Here is an 18,560-nt window from a genome sequence, read left to right as displayed (position 1 = left end):
TCAGCAGCAAAATGCCAGTCCGGGTTTTCCAGCATGCCCTTCAGACAGGGGAATGTCCCTGAGACGCTCACCCTGCTTGGGAATTTCCACAGTGCCGAAAAAGTCCAAGTAGCCACGCTGGTCCCTCTCCACCCCAACTTCCTCTCGCATGTCACAGCATTCTCCCATCTCCCGCCTCCTGTTAACCATTGCAAAAGATAACTGGGGTCTGAATCACGGCAACAAAAAGACCCTCGTCGGTTACACCAGATCTGTATGTAAATAGAGTCAGGTCTCTTCTCTTTTGGTTATAGGGTCAGCGTGAGCAGGGCTTGTGTGTGTCTGGAGGGGGGGACTTTCCTTGCTGCTGCTGCTTCTCAGTTCCTCATTATTACATCTCGGAGGAAACTGCTCTATCCTTTTCTCTCTATCACAGATAATTATTGAGGATCGGTTACCAGTGGGGAACAAAGTAATTGCTTATTTTGTATATATCTAAATCGCTCTACAGACATGAAGGTACAATATAATTTTATTCTTTACTTTTATAATTTAAAAATTGTAACAGTAAGCGTATAACTGTATTTTTCTCCCTTTGGACAGCCTTGGAAATTGCTTGTGCTATCATTGTCCAGTTATTTCTGTAGTGGAATACCAGGTATATTAAAATGTTTGATTTTGGCTAATGTTAACAGATGACAATCAGGAGTGAAGGAGCTTAAGTGAAGAGTGGGATTTTAAAGAGCACCGAAGTAATTTAGGAGCACAATCCCATTGATTTTCACTGAGACTCGTGTTCCTAAAATACTTAGGTGCTTTTGAAAATCCTACCCGAAAGCCCCTTTGGTAACTATCATGGCTTGTGTGAAAATGGATGATGGAAGAAGCTTAAAAGCTTAGAGTATTAGTTGAGGCATCTGTTTTAGGAAGCAGGTGTTTCTAGTAGCTTTGGCTACACTATAATTTATTTTCGTTTGTGATTTATCAATGAACTGCAGGAGGACAGAGTGGAAGCAACACAGCTGCAATCTAAAGTGAGTAGCAAGTCATAATACATAATACAGAATGTAGACAAATACATATAAAGAAGGGAATAAATATTTATCATGAATGGAAATTTATTATGGGACTGAAACAAAGTTTATTGGCCAGTAGGAGCTTCTCTGGCTTATCACTTAATGAAAATTATTGACTCTTACATAGCATCCTATTTCATTGTATTACACATCTTATCAGAAGGTGAGGGAATGTGTGACAGAATTGGGCAAAGTGACTCTTGTAAAGGACAAAACATGGTCTGGATTATGGAGAGAGCTGATACCTCTTTGGATGTAGTTCTGCTACCTGGAGTTGTTGTTCAGGGATTGGATACCTTGGTGATAGGCATGGACAGGATATATTCTTCCTGTATGTCACAGCTTACTTGTCATTGTGTGGCAGAGCAAACCAAGCATGATGTCCTGAGGTCTTAGGTTACCATTTCATAAAGCCAAATAACAAAGGGCAAAAGTCACCTAGGAACACTTAAAATTAGGGCATCTTTCTGCTCAAACTGAAACTCGTAAATCAAGACAGACACCCTTTTTCTTTTTGGTTATTAGTTTACCGGTTTTCTTTGCAGAAGGCGTTACATTTTGCTTCATGCTTACAGGAAGTGTTACTCTTGATTCTGTGTTCCTATCAGATCCCCCCGAATTCCTGAGACTAACCTCAGCATATCACTGCTGCGTAAGCAAGTGTAGGTGGTGGAGGTTAAAATTGTGTGTGTCCTGAGCCTCTTTTTAAGGGACTGTAATGAAAAGGGCAATCATAGTGAGCAGGAGATGTGAATCCAACTTTGCCCGTAGCCTGGCTCCTGCAAAGCAAAATTCTGCAATCACATCTGCATGATGGATCTGGATTTAGATATTTTGTATTCCCAGCTCAGGCCTGGTGTACACTGCGGGTGGGGGTGCACGAGCTAAGTCGGTCTAAGTTACGCAACTTCAGCTACGAAAATAGCGTAGCTGAAATCAACGTACTTAGAGCTACTTACCGCGGTGTCTTCACTGCGGTAGGTCGACTGCTGATGCTCCCCCGTCGACTTCGCGTACACTTCTCGTTCTGGTGGAGTACTGGAGTTGACGGGAGAGCGCTCGGCGGTCAATTTATCACGTCTCCACCAGATGTGAGTTTTCTTGCCTATAGGAAGAACAGAATGCTGGAACTGAGAGCTCTTTCCCCCCGCAAGCCAACCCCCCACCCAATGATTTGAGAACAGATTTTTGTTCACCATCAACCTGCGTCATGTGGCTTATTTCCAAGAGTCCTGAAATTGTAAGCTGAATTATATAGGGTTGATATATTGCTGTAATTTGTTGTTATCCATGACTATGACTCCTTTTAAATATATAACACTTGTTCTTTAAGTATTTTTATTGTTCTCATAAAACAATAGAAGCAGAAGAGGGCAGAGATACTGTTAATATCTTTTGTGAGGACCTACCTACGAAGTTGACTATCATAACTGTACATATGGGTCAAATTGTGCCCTCAGATAGACTGGTGCTGTCCAGTGGATGAGGATTGCACAAATTTAATTGAGGGAAAAATTGGTCCCAAGACATACAGTTTATGCCAGTATTTTGTAACTTTTAACCACACTGTTTGACACTTTCCTCGCTAAGGCAAAATTTTGTCTGTTCACTGGCATTGGTTTAGGTGCTTTGGTATGATAAAATTTCTTGCTTCTTGAATTTCATGCTGACTAATAGATGAAAGATGGCCAACTGAATCTCAGGAGTTCCCTGAATTCAGTAGGCTTTGGATCAGGCCCTTAGAAGAAAGACTTCCTCCTTAAAGAAAAGGAGTACTTGTGGCACCTTAGAGACTAACCAATTTATTTGAGCATAAGCTTTCGTAACTTACTCTTCACCCATTACACCAAAGCAATGCAGTGCATATGGGTTGTGAGACTGGAAACGTAGGGTTCTCACCATAGTCCAATTTGGGTAGCTAATTCTGCCTGTCTAAATTCTCCATGTCATTTCAACTGGATAAAGATTTTTTCCCCTCTTCCAGTCCTAGCCAGTTGAATGGTGATACTGTGCTTTGTTAAACAGCTGCTGCAGCCCACTCCATAAGGTGACTTAATTTCAATGGTGAGTGAAGTGTTTGTGTGTTCCTAAGACAAAATAAGTGGATGTAACAAATTAAAATGTGTGTTCTGGAACACCAAGGCCGTGTTTACAAATCCTAGCCTTAATATTCATTCCAAGTGGAATCCTATGGTAAGAATCAGTGAGCAAAACATTCAGCCACATGTGGTATGTGTCCCACATTAGTGAACAAGATAGCCGTTCCGGGTGATGTGACATTGCCCTTTGTCATGGGGAAATCTGCGTTTTGCTTATTAATTATGTATACATTATGGTGTTTGCTGTGTGTGTTGCTTTAGAGACCAGTCCCTGCCCTGAGGCCCTTACAGTAGAAATGAGAATGGGAACCTAATAAAAAATGATGATCACCTACAGCAGTTTGTACGTGGAGGAGTGCTAACAGCGAATAAGGGGTATGGAGAAATTGCATATGGGAAAGCATTACTTACAAAGAATTCAGATCAGCTGCGAGGCAGTTTCATAATGCATGGGAGCCCTGATGTTTCTCCTCCCTACTGATCTTGGCTCTGTTTTGCCCACAGTCTGAGAGAGGCCAACCTTATTTCATTTTTGCCCTGAGTAGGGGCCTGATCCCACAAGGTGCTGAGCACCCTCAGCTCCCAATGAAGAAAAAAGGGGTATTAAGGGCATTCTGTACCTAATAGGTTCGGATCCTAAAATATTTACTGTGTACGAGCGCTCCCAGTTTTCCTTTTAACATGAAGAATTATGTATGAGCATACAACACACACAAACACAATTTCTAGTCAATGTAGTTCTAGGCTGACACCCCCGAAAACCACCATCCACAAAAAAGGGATCAGAACAACTATAATGAAGTCAGAAGCAATACAAGGTTCCCCACGCTGGATTTTAGAAGCAAAAGGTGTCACATCCCATTTCCAATCCACTGAGCTGTTCAGTCTCCTTGTTCAAACTTAAAGCCAACTTATCTACTGCTTCTGAGTAGTCTCTAAAGAGAAAATAATCATTATGCTTTAGCCTCTAAATGCTGTGATGCTGTTCAAAAGACAAGTACAGTGTTATGTTGGACTATATTTTGGAGTGCTATTTAGAAATCCTTCCAGCACACAAGGGTGTGGCAGCTGTATTTGTATAAATTGACCCAAGAGCTTGCTGTGCCAGGCTAAATATACTTATTCTAGTGTAAAGAGCATTGACATCAGGAGCCTTAGTACAGCAAATATTTGCCTAGATAATGGAATACGTTTGTCAATTGTAACATTTGTTTTCACCTTAGACAACTTAGGCAATGTTCTGGTGATCCTATCCCAGAAATATGTTGATAAAGGAATCTTATCACTAACAGTTCATAGTTTACTGGTGTATATGAATCTAAAATTTATAAGCTCTTGGGAGGTAAAGCACAGGGCATGATGGCCAGGAGAGACAGGGCAAAGGTTCCTCGATTCTTTTTTGTGTGCCTCTTGGATTCTCGGGTCTGGGGCAGTTTCCAGTGTGAGTTAGAGCAACCCCAGACACTGCTCTAACTTACAGGAATCTTGAGCAGCCACTTACATGCTGTTCTGCAGCCCAGATTTGCCAGAGCAAAGAGCACTCCTCCAGCCATTCCGCCATGAACCCCTACCATAAGCTCCTGTACTTCTCCATGCTGCAGGCAGCATAGGCCCATATACATCAGTGCTATGTCATTCCTTGCAGAGGATATTCCGCTAATGGTGGTTGTGGCCTCTTTACATTCCCTTTCTGGGAGCAGGGGCCAGATTCTGGCTCTACATTGTTGCTCTGTAGTGTTTCAAATGTTTTTGAATCTGTGTTACGAAGAGTAAAATAGTGCTGGTTCAAAAAGCTGGCTGGCAAAATCATGTCTCTTAAACTGAATTCATACTGTCATTATTAAAGAGTACTGTGGTGCTGAGACATGTAACTATGATTAAGCTAACTGGTTAATTGTTACATGTCTAAGTAGTTTCAGTGATCAGGAACATCTAGTCAAGGTAAAACCAGATTGATATATCTTATGTCCACCAATATTTGACCAGTATAAGACAGCTGTTTAAAGTGAGAGAGGGGAGAAGAGTTATATTTTTTAAATGGGATAATAATGCACTTCCTAATTTTGTAGGGTGCCCAAATATTATAGAAGTAAGTGTAGGTATTTACTAGTGAATTTGTTTATTAAAGCAAGGCTTCAGCAAAATGTTTGTTTCCAAATTTGGCCACTAGTTGGCATTAATGGTACACTGCATAACTGCATGACTTGTTCAGAAAAACAACATTGGCTCTTGCTGTCCTGGGTCTGTGGTATTTTTTTTGACCAGCACTTCATATTGACAGCCTATTATAACTGATGAGTATATGAGCCCATGTGAGGTTCTATAATGGGGAAGCTATCCACTGCCTGAAAGTTTGTTACACACAGTAACAGAAAATGAAGGTGGTACAAATCTATTTGATTGTATTTGAGCTGGGTCTAATATTCAGACCCTAATTTACACCTGCGCTGTGGAGCTGTGGGTATTGTTGCATTAATGTGCTGTTACGGCCCCACGAGGGGAGGCTAGTAGTGGCATGTGGTGAATTACTGAATCCACTGAACTTCTCTGGCATGCTCCTTCTAGTGCCTCTCTCATTTTTGACTGTGTTTCTCTATGTTGGTCCCGCAGAGGAGTAGATATTCCAGCCTCTTTGTGCCACTATCGTGTCCTCTACCCGAGGAGGAATTTCCAATACTGGACATGTTTATTGGGGTCTTCGCCAGTGGAGCCACCAGAGACCCTGCTTGATGTTCAAGATCTTTAGCATTATGGTTTTAATACCTAAATGTGACAACATAACAATCATTTTATGTATGTGGAAGTTATTGGGAAATGACAACACCTTGTAAGGTTGCTTTGAGCCAGCGAGTGGCTCCTGTGCAATAAATGGGGGTACGTGTTATAGAAAGGGTTTGTATTTACAAAGCTCAGTGGAATTAGAAAGACCTTAGGATGTCACACGGGCTGCAGCAGTGTGCTGATTGGGCCACAAGCGGCCCATGGGCTGTAGGTTGAGAACCACTTTCCCAAGGTAATATTCAGGGCACTGCTCTTCTCTTCCTATGTGTTTTTATAGCGCTTAGCAAAATGGGGCCATGATTTTGACTGGAACCACTGGGAGCTTCCACAATACAAATAACATAATGAATCTGATTTTGTGTGAAAGGGTTTTTTTTTAATTAATCTTGACATTTTAATGAGAATGTTATTGACAATTGCAACATGATCTAATTATTTGGCTTATATACTCTTCACATGTAAACTACTGTGTGTTTGTTAAGAGAAGGGAAACCCGTTTGCAACAATAGTTAAAACACGCACCCACACCTCACTACCAAAGAACTAGGTAACGCTCCAGTACTAAGTACAATATTGAGCTTTTGGTGTAGGGTAACTATAGATAGGTAAAGTTTGATCAGTCTGAGCAGTTTTCAGAAAACTACCTTAGGGTGTCATTTATCAGTTAGCAAGTGTGAAACGAGTAGTTTGGGATGAAAGGATCTCACATGCTGTTGTAGTAAAGTTATGTCTATGCTATGGGGACTATAGTGGCATAGCTGCAGCGCTGTAAATGCAGCCTATGGATACAGGGCTTTTCCATTGCTGTAGGAACACTACCTCCCTGAGCTATGGTAACTAGGTCAAGCAAAGCATTCTTCCATTGAACAAGCTATGTCTACACTGGGAGTTAGATTGACATAGCTACAGCCTTCAAGTGTGTGGATTTTTCACACCTCTAAGCACAATAGCTATGTTGACCTAAAGTTTAAGTGTTGACCAGGCCTAACAAATAGTGACAATAGCTACTTGCTATCAGTACAGCATTACTGAGTGTGCTGTTGAATTGTACATGGTTCAGGAAGGGAGAAAAATCATTTTACTGCATCCATAAAATCTATGACCTGCTTTTGCAAACCCAAGACCTACTGCAGTCAATAAGAATGCTCACACATAAGACAGCTCGTGGAAATATGTGAATTTTAAGCTTTAATTGACTACTGTGTTTCTGACAGTGGCGTGAAAAGTTTGCATGGTAGCTGTTCTTGTTTTCTAGTTTACAATGCACATTTTTCTACAGGTTTCAGAGTAACAGCTGTGTTAGTCTGTATTCGCAAAAAGAAAAGGAGTACTTGTGGCACCTTATAGACTAACCAATTTATTTGAGCATAAGCTTTCGTGAGCTGTAGCTCACTTCATCAGATGCATACTGTGGAAAGTATAGATAATCTTTTTATACACACAAAACATGAAAAAATGGGTGTTCACCACTACAAAAGGTTTTCTCTCCCCCCACCCCTATCCTGCTGGTAATAGCTTATCTAAAGTGATCACTCTCCTTACAATGTGTATGATAATCAAGTTGGGCCATTTCCAGCACAAATCCAGGTTTTCTCCCTCACCCCCCCCCCCCGCACACACAAACCCACTCTCCTGTTGGTAATAGCTTATCTAAAGTGAAAAGGAGGACTTGTGGCACCTTAGCGACTAACCAGTTTATTTGAGCATAAGCTTTCGTGAGCTACACCTCACTTAATCGGATGCATACTGTGGAAACTGCAGAAGACATTTCCACGGTATGCATCCGATGAAGTGAGCTGTAGCTCACAAAAGCTTATGCTCAAATAAATTGGTTAGTCTCTAAGGTGCCACAAGTCCTCCTTTTCTTTTTGCTAATACAGAGTAACAGGGCTGTTACTCTGAAACTTATCTAAAGTGATCACTCTCCTAACAATGTGTATGATAACTTTGTGCTGGAAATGGCCCACCTTGATTATCATACACATTGTAAGGAGAGTGATCACTTTAGATAAGCTATTACCAGCAGGAGAGTGGGGTGGGGGGAGAGAAAACCTTTTGTAGTGGTGAACACCCATTTTTTCATGCTTTAAAAAGATCTTCTATACTTTCCACAGTATGCATCCGATGAAGTGAGCTGTAGCTCAGGAAAGCTTATGCTCGAATAAATTGGTTAGTCGCTAAGGTGCCACAAGTCCTCCTTTTCATTTTTCTACAGCTGGTCAGATTTGAACGTATAGATTAAATAAATAGGTCATTGCAAACAACCCTCCTCTTTCACCTGATAGTGAAAAGAAAATCGGGGTAATACACAGTAATTCCTCCTCCTTGCCCAGTTTGTTTATCTATCTTTATGTGGTACCCAACGCCCTGGCATCTAGGTCCACAGTCAAAGCTCCAGTGACTCACGGGGTTGCTGCGGTCCACACGAGAGGGACAGGACGATCATCACGCCCTCACTGCCTCAGCTTAGCAGCCCGGGTTGTCTCCACCCAGCACGAGAATGTACCAGCGAGGGACAAACACCGGCTGGAGGAGCGGTGGCGGGGGGGGGACGACGAGGGTGGCGCTGCGTCGGGCTAATGATTCACCCGCCGAAGCTCGGAAACCCGCCAGGCCCCGGAGCCGGCGGTGTGTTGCCCAATCCCGGGCATTTACTGGAACTCCCGCCCTCGGCAGCGCATCGCGCCCGGCCCCGGCCAATGGCCTGCCCGCCTGCTGCTGCTTCCCCGCCGCCCGCTCCTCGCCAGGCGGGGCGGCTATATTAGACCCGCTGCCTCCCCCGCCGCCTCCCACTCAGCCCGCCCGGCCTGCGCTGGCAGCTGCTTCCCGCCCCGCGGAATATGATCGTGGACAGCACCCGGGAGACGCCGGCCGACGGCGACTCCGGCTCCATGAGCAGCCCCCTCAACCTGGCCTATTTCTATAGCGCCTCCCCCTACTCTAGCGATGGCAGCTGCTCGCCGGCGCACTCCGCCCCGGGATCGCCCGGCTCCGACTCGGAGCTGTCCGGCGGCAGCAGCGGCGGCGGCGGCGGCCGGAGGAGGGACTCCCTGGACGGCGCCCGCCAAGCCCTGCAAGGTACGCGCCGCCCCCGCCCGCAGCCGTGCCAGGCAGAGAGACCCGGCGGCAGGGGCCGGGGTTTTGTTCTCCTGCGCGCCTGGGCCTTTAGCGCCTAACGCGGGGGGCCCCCTCGGCGGCAAAGCCGAGCCTCGGCCTTCGCCCTGGCGCTGCGGGGGCAGGCCCGCGACCAGCCGAGCCGGGTGCGCGGCTGGGGTGCACTCCGCGCTGTGCCGTGCTCCGCTGCCCGCCTCTGCCCCAGGGGTGGCTGCGCCGCAAGGGGACTGTATTGGCCACACGGCTGTGCTGAGGCAGTGGATCTTCCGAGGGAAAAAGCGCCGCCTCAAAGTAAAGCGGGCTACTTTACCGCTTGCTTACCTCCCAGGCGTCTTCGGCGGCCTCTTCCGTCCTCTGATGGAAGAGGCTCATGCTCGCTTAAAATGCCTGGTGTTTATCTAGCACCTAGATGCCAAAGATGTAGGAAGTTGTGATGGGTATAAGACCATGTGTAACTAGTTGCAAGTGTGACCTTGTGCTATTGCGGCCTTTTTTCCTTTGCTGCCCCTTACTAATTTTTGACTTGTATATTGAAGTGAGGAGGGGCGGGGTAGGCATAACCACTGTATAAAGCAAGTTGGTTACAAGGGATATTTTGAAAAAGAATGGTTAGGAGTTCATAACTGAGAATGGAAACTAGGCTAGGAAGAAACTAACCTTCAAAGGGGGAAGAAACTGTATTTTGCACTGGATGATTCATCCTCTCGTCTAGCGCATCTTTTATAGGACAAAATCCTGTGAGCTCAGCAGAGCGCCCTCAACAGCCTTTGCTCATTAGGCGGGGAGGGCACTTGGCGCTTCATAGTAGGTGCTCAGCACCTTGGAGGATGAGGCCCGAAGGGCCAGACTCTAATATCCTTTACTCGTGGTAAGTAGCACCTTACTCCACAAGTAATCCCATTGACTTCTGTGGAATTCTGCTTGTGGGGTAAGGGTATCAAAAGCTAGCACTAGGCGCTGTGTGTATTGGGATGTCAGTACAATCTGGAAACAGCCTTTTATGTACAGTGGCTTATATAAAACAAGTCCTTGAAAATGGTTGCTCCCCCATTTTAATGTAGCACTCTATAACTATTTGATATATTTGCATTATGTCTTTCCTCCCTCCCCAAATAATCTTAAACTCACCCCCCCCCCCGTTTGTTTTTTGTCTGGTTGGATTTATTTTTTGTAACTTTTTTGTTGAAAACACTTTTAACCATATAAGCATGATCTTAATAATCTTGTTTGTATTGTCTTTTTACAAACAAAAAATCTGTCAGCCTATTTTCCACTTCATACCTCCACTCAAAGGCCCTGCTTCTGGCTAGTCCTCTGGCTAAGGAAAGCTGGGGCTGTTGGACTGTTTGCTGGGATGAGGTGCTTTGAAGACCATAGAGAGACTTCTCCTACTTGACATCAGTGGTCTTTGACTCAAGCCCTTTATTTCCTCTTTCCCAGACAGAAATCCCAGCTCCTGCTGGCCAGGGAAATTTGGAACCTGAACTCTGATCTCCAGTTAAGACTTCAGTGTATATATAAATTTTTATATATTAGCCTCTGTACTTTCCTTATCAGATCACATAATTTCCTTTTGCAAGTCGAATGCCTTAGATCATCATTTCCTGTCTTCCACTTCTGTTTTTGTAGCTTGAAAAGTGATTTAATTTTAAAGAGGATGTGAGACAGAAGAGGTCAGGCAGGGAGTGTCACAGTTGTATTGTACTTCTAACAAAGCAAGTTTTCTTTCTTAAAGCAGCAGTTTCAGTCACTATGGAGATAACAAACACAAGTAATTCTGAAAATTATTATACAAACCCCTGTAGCATTTTGACATCTAAAATGTAATAGTTTGGGGCAGGGGACAGGGTTTTTTTTTTTTGGTTCCTGTGTTTGTACAGTACCTGTGAGTGGGGTCCTGCTCTGTGACTGGGGCTTCTAGCCACTATGATGCTGATGTGTTATGTTATTTCCAGCTTGTTACTCAATAAGAGTTGTTGAGAATAAGACTCAAGAGAAATAAAATTCCAGCAGGTTATATTCTTCCGAAACACTGGCTGGCAAGGTTCTGTGCAATATAGTTTCATGTCAAAGGACTGTCTGCATTTTCAGTTGAAAGCAGAGTTTCAAGTTATTTTTCCACAGTTGTTGTTTCTTGATTTGTCTCCTTGGGTCAGGGTTCTGCCGATGCATTAATTTTGTTTTTGTTTTGTGTCTCAACAGCTGAACGCCACATGGGGGGAGGAAAGCAGCACAGAGGACCTTTCCAAGGGGTTCGTGTGAAAAATTCAGTGAAGGAGCTCCTATTGCACATTAGAAGCAACAAACAGATGTCCTTAGGCCATGTTGCTGATGAATTCAAGGTAATTCAGTATTTTTGATGGTATGGGTCAAATTCAGCTCGGGCGTAAATGAGTTCAGCTCTGAATGAGGAGATGCACCACTTAATAACACTACAACCAAATTTGGCTCCTTGCTGATGTCCATATGAGCAGAGGTATTTTTCTTTCCCAAAATAGGAGAAGGGAAGAGGTTGTGGTTGGGAGGTAATTGGGAAGAAGCCAGCAGGTGGTTTCACTGTGCTTCCTAAAAGAAACACATTTTGAAAGTCTTTTTTGCTTACTAAACTTTATTTTCCAAGTGGAGCGTACATAAACACAGACTTATATTTGAAACTATGAAAACTCACTGTGCAGTCTGATAGAATTCTGGAAAGGGTTGAGGGGTGTGGCATTCTGAGAAGGGAACTATTACTCAATTGCTTGTCAGAGCTGGTAGCCTGCTCAGTGCTATACAGGACTCAAGAGTGAAGGTGGGTGGGTGGTGTGTTCCCTGAGGAGCCTGCAATCTAATAAACGGAAAACAGAGGAAATGAGACATGTTGGGAAGCCCAGAGAGGAGTACCTTAGAAGGGTGTCTTGATTTTGTTTTGTTTTTGTTTCTTGTGGACATCCCATAAGAGTCTTCAGGAGCAATTCTCTTATGGAAAATTGAATTTAAATTATTAAATGAATTGAATTAAATGAATTGAATAGAATTTAATAGGGATGAAGCTGATAGGTTTCCATGGAATTTTCTCTAAGATCCTATGGAATTTAATAAATGTGTAGGTTTTTTGAACCACCCTATCAGATTCTGTAGCCTGGATATAATTGTTACCAGTCTATAAGATGGTTCAAAAATCCTGAAGAAAGGTTATAATTTTCTCTAAAATTTCTGTAGAACTCTTTCGTAAGAGAAGGCTTAAAAACAAAGGATTTTTTTTCTTCATCCAATCTGATGGAGATTAAAAAATGAAAATATGGTCAGGCCATCACCTATTAGGGCTGCTTTAAGGGACGGGGGGGATAGTTAGTGTTTGCATTTTTTTTTATTATTTAAAGAGCTGCTTTTAAATTGGTTTTGGCTTTTTTAAAATGTATTTATTTTCTACATAGGCGCAAGCAGGATTGATGAACTACGAACAGTTAACAGGTACGAGTGTTCTTACTTTTGTATGCCTCTGTGCAATACCTGTATAAATATTTTGGAACATTTGTGAAGTAGATTGCAAGAGTAACCTAAAAATGATTGTAAATGCATTTTCTTTGAACAGAGTTGAAGAACATACTCGCTCATAGTGGTAAAAGAGAAGCTCATGAGTCTCTCTCTGATGGACCCAGTTACAAAAGACCAGCTACGTTCCACTCTCACCTCTTGGTACATACTTCTATAATATTTAACATTAAATTTATTTTTCCACTTGGTTTGTGTAATAGGAAACAGTCAGCTAAATAATTCTTCTACATTTTTTGTTTTAATTTTTCTCCAGACACCACCACAAACACCAACCTCTATGGATAACATGGAGGATGCCCATAAAAATGAACCAAAACATAATGGTTCTGACCTGCTTCAAAATATTATAAATATTAAGAATGAGTCGAATCCTGTTTCTCTGAACACAGTGCAGGTCAGCTGGCTGCACACCATATCTAACCATAACTTACCAGGGGACCGATATCAGGATATCCAAGGGGCACAAGCTTTCTCCCCGTCTGAGAAGTACCAAGCCTTCCAAGCCAATAGTCCCCAACAAATGCTGGATCCACCCCAGAATTACCAGTTTTCTTCCTCACAGACCCAGGATTTGCCACAGAAATATACTCGGGATTCATTACTGGAATACAGGCCATTTTCTGGCAATGACCAGTCCCCTGCCTACCAACAGAATATCTTTGAAAGCCACGAACTGCAGTATTGCCCAACCCAAAGTTTTGAATCTCTCTTGAATGATTCTGAACACTCAGAGAATATACTCCAGCCTCTAGCCCCTGCCCATCAGCAGTCTGATGTCAACGCCCACACTCAGAATTTCAGCCTAGTACCAAATAACAGCTGTAGTATGCTCGATGGACACAATTCATCTCTGACTACTCTGAATGTCTCTCTACAACACCAAGGTATTGTCAGAAACACAACACAACTAGGCAAGTCATTCTTTCAGTGGCAAGTGGAACAGGAAGAAAACAAACTGGCCAGCATCTCTCAAGAGCAGATCCTTGCAAAAGACTCAGATGGGGACACGTGAGTATTGTTTATTTTACCACTGCTAAATTAGAAATGTGTGGATTGTTTATGCTTGATTCTGTGGATTGTTCAGTTGGAATGGGCTTTCATGTATTAGCAGTGGGTGCATATTAAGAATGTGACGGCTGCTCCTATCAAATAAAGGTGGTACAGTAATATTGCTGGTACCCAGTATTACATATGATTTCACTGTTATAGACTCTGGTGTAGATCAGTACTTACATAAAACGGAAAGCACAAATTTCATGCCATCATTGAATGTGGAATGCTTGCAGCTTGTATACCTTGCACTTGTATTTCTCTAATGGTACGTCCCCCATTTGCACAGTTTAAATTGTAACTTTCTGTATTTGTGTCCTTCCCTGCAGGTTCCTTCACATTGCTGTTGCTCAGGGTCGACGGGCTCTTTCGTATGTTCTTGCTAGAAAGATGGCTGCTCTGCATATGTTGGATATTAAAGAACACAATGGCCAGGTGAGGTTTTCCATGTCCCAGACTCTTTATGTGCTTCCAAATGCTGTACATTTCCAAACCCTAAGCCAAGTGTGGTGGAATGCTTGTTAGTATTCAACCTGAGGTTGAGCCTGCATGCCACCTTGGGCTGTCATCAGTTTAGTGGATTACCCAGAATCAGTAAGATTATGTTCTTGGAGTTATTTGTCCCAGTTTCCCAGTGTCCATAAGTATTGCTTTATTAATAGCTTTTGTATTGGGGATATATTTAGTCCCCATTTCCTGGTAGATAACAGCTGACTAATATGTTAACTTTGTTTCTCAATATTTGCAGAGTGCCTTTCAGGTGGCCGTGGCGGCCAATCAGCATCTTATTGTTCAGGACCTGGTTAGCCTAGGGGCCCAAGTGAACACCACAGACTGCTGGGGTAGAACGCCATTGCATGTTTGTGCTGAGAAGGGGCATTCCCAAGTCCTTCAGGTAAGAATCATAAAGGCTGTGAAGCTTTTCCCTTTGCCTTCCTCCCTATCCCTAATAGCTTTACATTCTTTTATGACCCTTTCCAGAAGCTTCTGAAAACAGTCCTCTGTGCTGCCAAGCTTTTATAAATATATCTCTTACACTAATGGCCTAAAACCCGCAGCTTGCTCTAAGATGATCTACAGTATATTAGGCCATTACTGTAGAATCCTGTTGTACCTTTATTTAAAAAAAAAAAGGGAGTATTCTCCTTTTAATATTATGATAATTTCCTTTTTTATTCCCAACACACTATTTATTATAGCTAGGTGTCATAAATGCTTTAATTACCAATATGTCTTTTGGATTGAACTAATGAGTACTTCATCCCCACTTTTGCAGGCAATCCAGAAGGGAGCCATTGGAAGTACTCAGTATGTGGACCTTGAGGCGACAAACTATGATGGTGAGCAGCTATGAGTTGTTTTGTGTTTTTGTTTTTAATCCAGAGTTGCTGGGTATTGTTGTATTTTGTAGCCGCCGACACACATGCTACACTGGGCAAAAAGCAATACAGCTAGGCATGTCAGATGTTTCTTTCCCAACTGAAGATAATTGCAATTGGCACATCAGCTAGGTTTTCCTAAGCAAGTAGAAACTACATTCTTTTCTATGAAGAACTTACTTTCTTGGATTCTGCACAACTTCCATATTTTGTAGGAAAAGAACTAACTCTGGTGGATAAATGTTTAGAACTAGATAGATGTACGTTTTAATCTAATTACTGGTGTGTCTGAGCATTGAGGAAAGAATAAGGAATACAGAGCAAAGGAATTAACCATCAATTCAGCTGAAAGCTGTTTAAATTGAAACTTGCTCTGTTAATATATACTTTCCACTAAACTGTTATAACAGTCTTCTGAAAATCAGTTCTTCTATTACTCACCTGCTGAGAACACGTTACTGTTTAACCCCTAACATTACAAACGTAGAGCAGCTCAGGGACATCTGGTGTTAGTCAGAAAAATGGAACCACGGAAGGGAGCCCCCTTTGAAACAAGCCACCTGTCCAGTGGTTCTTTACTGTTTACTCATTGAAATTTTTTTAATTGTAAGGGTTCACAGCTTTGCACTGTGCAGTGCTGGCCCATAACGCTGTAGTGCACGAACTCCGGAACAGTCAGCCACCGCACTCTCCTGAAGTCCAGGAGCTTCTGTTGAAAAACAAGAGTCTGGTGGACACCATCAAAGCTCTGATCCAAATGGGAGCCTCTGTTGAAGCAAAAGTAAGAGCAATAATTCCGAGTTTTGCACCGTTCTTGACATTTGGATTTGAGTTAAATGCTGACCCTGTATCCAGTTCAAGTGTATAGTGGGCCAGTTTGTCAGCTGGTGAAAATTTGGCATATCTCCCTTGCCTTCAGTAGAACTTTGCCTGTGTTAACACCAGCTGAGGGTCTGGCCCATTGTGTGTAAAATCAGAATATTTACTTTTAAGAAGAATGAACTCTGCTTTAATTTGATTAATTTTCAGTGAGTTCATGGAATTACAATACCAGTGGGGTGGGAAAGGCAGGTACTTTTTCCCATGAAAATGTCTTATTTCCCTTTGTTTTAAATGTCCATGTATGTTTGTTCTCTCACAGCAGAACCACCAAATGTCCAGCACGTAATACTGAAAGCTTGCTTTTTCTTTTTGGTTAGGATGGTAAAAGTGGTCGCTCTGCTCTGCATTTGGCAGCAGAAGAAGCCAATCTGGAGCTTATTCGTTTCTTTTTGGATCTACCCAATTGCCTCTCTTTCGTTAACGCAAAGGTATGGTGTCTATCTTGAATTCAGCAGTAGAGTAGAATGTTGTTGTATGGTAATGGCATTGTGTGTGACTGTGTGGTTCATAAATCTTCCTATCCTTAATAGTGTTACTCTCTCATCCTCACTAGGCTTATAATGGCAACACCGCACTCCATGTGGGTGCCAGCCTGCAGTATCGGGTGAGTCAGCTGGATGCAGTTCGTCTGCTGATGCGGAAGGGAGCTGATCCAAGTGCTAGAAACTTGGAGAATGAGCAGCCAGTTCACCTGGTTCCTGATGGCCCTGTAGGAGAACAGGTAAACTCCTCCTAATTTTTTCAATCCTTTTGCTGGCAACTGATACAAATCAATAACTGTTCTTTAGAAGCCCTCCCTCTTGAGAGGCTCTGGATGGGAGACCTAACTATCAAAACATTTCTGAGTTGACATTAAGATGAGACCCTCCCTGTCCTCTTTCCTAAGAGCAGAATAGTGTGACCATTCTGAATGGGACAATTGACTATTCCAATTGCAATGCTCTTCTAATTGCTACATGCTAAATGTAAAGCTTGAAGCAATTAAAAGTTAAGTTGCTCGGGGAGTCACAAGGCTAGTAGTGTAGATAGTGATAGGCTGATCTTAATTCTTAAATCTCAGTATGGGAGGGTGCATATTAATCTTTGTGTGTGTCTCTCTCTCTTTTCTTCAGATACGGCGTATCCTGAAGGGGAAGGCAGTTCAGCAAAGAGCTTCACCATATTAAACTCCATGTGTCTTGGAGTTCAGTACACTCACTGTCAGTTAGGCAGTCCTAATGTATCTGTAAATAGACCATTTGCCCTGTGGAGGCAAATGTGAGTTGTTTCTATGAAACAAAAGTATTTAGTTCACTATCATATAGTGGGTTATGTTAACAATTCAAATTCCTCTGAACAGATGGGAATGTTCCATACCCAGGTGTCTGGATACCTGGATTTAATAGCTGTGGCAAGCTGACTTATTTAAACAGTTTTAACTAGTTTTGAGGCAAGAATGATTGTATTGAAGGTTTTCTTTCTGTATTTAGATAGGTATGAGATAAATGGCAACAATGTTAAGTTTGTTTTTTTAATCACACAAATATTAATTTATGGAGGAAAAACTAATATAAATTTTAGAGGCCAACAGAATATTTATATTTCTCAGTAGCTTTTTTCCAGTGTCTTATGCTGTACTGTGTATAAATCAGTAGCATTATCATGCTATTCTATAATTCTTTGTAATTTGCTTGAAATGAACTAAAAAGAGACAAGTGTTTCAAATGTAGAATTGTGTATTGTGGATTGCACATTGAATTCTAATATGCTTGTTACAAATAGATGTATTTCATTATATGTATGATTGTGAGGGCAAAGAGTACAGTGAAGATGAATTGTCACTGACACTTATTTGTATACATCCATCAAAGTTATTAACAGGAAATGAAATGCCATATCTAAATCATGGAATCCTAGAATATCAGGTTTGGAAGGGACCTCAGGAGGTCATCTAGGCCAACCTCCTTCTCAAATGACTATAAGCTCAATCCTACTCCTAGTGAAATCTGTGGGGACAGTATCAGACCCTGTTTGCATGCACCAGCACAGGACTATCTTTCATCTAGACAGTGGATTATGTGGGAGAAATATTCCTATCTATACAGTGTGTATATATTTTCCTCAACATACTTTAATGAATATGGCCCTGATTCAAGCAAGTACTTAAGCACATACGCTTAACTCCCTCCCTAGTCAGTGAAATACTTAAATATCAGCTTAAATCCCTCATTGATTTCAATTTAAGTACTTTTGCTATGTGTTTAGCACAAAAGGAGAATACTTTCAACAGTTAGTCCTATGTTTTTACCTTATAAGCATAGTGGATAGCTTCAGATATAACTTGGCTAACATTGTTTTGTTTTTTAAGAATAATTCTGACTATTATTGCAAAATGTTTACAAATGATGCTGTATAGACATGCTTTGTCGGAAAGAATTTCATGTTTCCAAAGTGGTCCAGTGTGTACAATAATCCAGTTTGTTCTTACTCTTTGCTCTAACTGTTCTTGCATCACGTGTGATTCTCTTCCATAGCCATGTAACTAACTTGGGATAATCTGATCACATTGTTTAACAAAGTATGTCTTGTAGACAAGTTAATTGGAGAAATCTGGTATCCTCAGCTGTGATGCATATCCACTAAACTCTCATGTACAGTTTCAAATAAATCTGTTAATCCAAAAA

General features: G+C 42.2%; 2 protein-coding genes across 5 annotated transcripts in view; one reads left to right on the top strand and one right to left on the bottom strand.

Annotated features, from left to right (window-relative positions):
* The window catches only part of LOC311514332 (uncharacterized protein), a 23,208-nt gene extending 14,788 nt beyond the window's left edge, over window positions 1-8,420 (bottom strand). Inside the window, exons 1-2 of the mRNA XM_084616871.1 lie at window positions 8,342-8,420; window positions 2,015-2,160 (exon numbers count right to left, since the gene is read on the bottom strand). Coding sequence (XP_084472997.1) covers window positions 2,015-2,160; window positions 8,342-8,381 — 186 coding nt within the window. The 5' untranslated portion in view covers window positions 8,382-8,420. The remainder of the gene's footprint in view (window positions 1-2,014; window positions 2,161-8,341) is intronic.
* On the top strand, window positions 182-18,560 carry NFKBIZ (NFKB inhibitor zeta). Of its 4 annotated transcripts, none has more exons than XM_084616870.1 (12): window positions 182-253; window positions 11,252-11,391; window positions 12,466-12,502; window positions 12,624-12,727; window positions 12,840-13,594; window positions 13,966-14,071; window positions 14,385-14,531; window positions 14,913-14,976; window positions 15,627-15,796; window positions 16,215-16,325; window positions 16,451-16,618; window positions 17,010-18,560. In XM_084616870.1, exons 2-12 carry the CDS (start codon window positions 11,263-11,265, stop codon window positions 17,061-17,063), a joined length of 1,845 nt encoding a protein of 614 aa, XP_084472996.1. In that variant the 5' UTR covers window positions 182-253; window positions 11,252-11,262; the 3' UTR covers window positions 17,064-18,560. The 4 variants fall into 4 exon arrangements, with proteins under 4 accessions (XP_084472996.1, XP_084472994.1, XP_084472995.1 ...); XM_084616868.1 differs by lacking the exon at window positions 182-253 and adding an exon at window positions 380-498; XM_084616869.1 differs by lacking the exon at window positions 182-253 and adding an exon at window positions 995-1,013.

This window comes from Lepidochelys olivacea, assembly GCF_965140295.1.
Source record: "Lepidochelys olivacea isolate rLepOli2 genome assembly, chromosome: 1".
In the NCBI taxonomy this organism is placed as follows: domain Eukaryota; kingdom Metazoa; phylum Chordata; order Testudines; family Cheloniidae; genus Lepidochelys; species Lepidochelys olivacea.
This window is presented reverse-complemented; position numbering and strand designations above follow the sequence as displayed.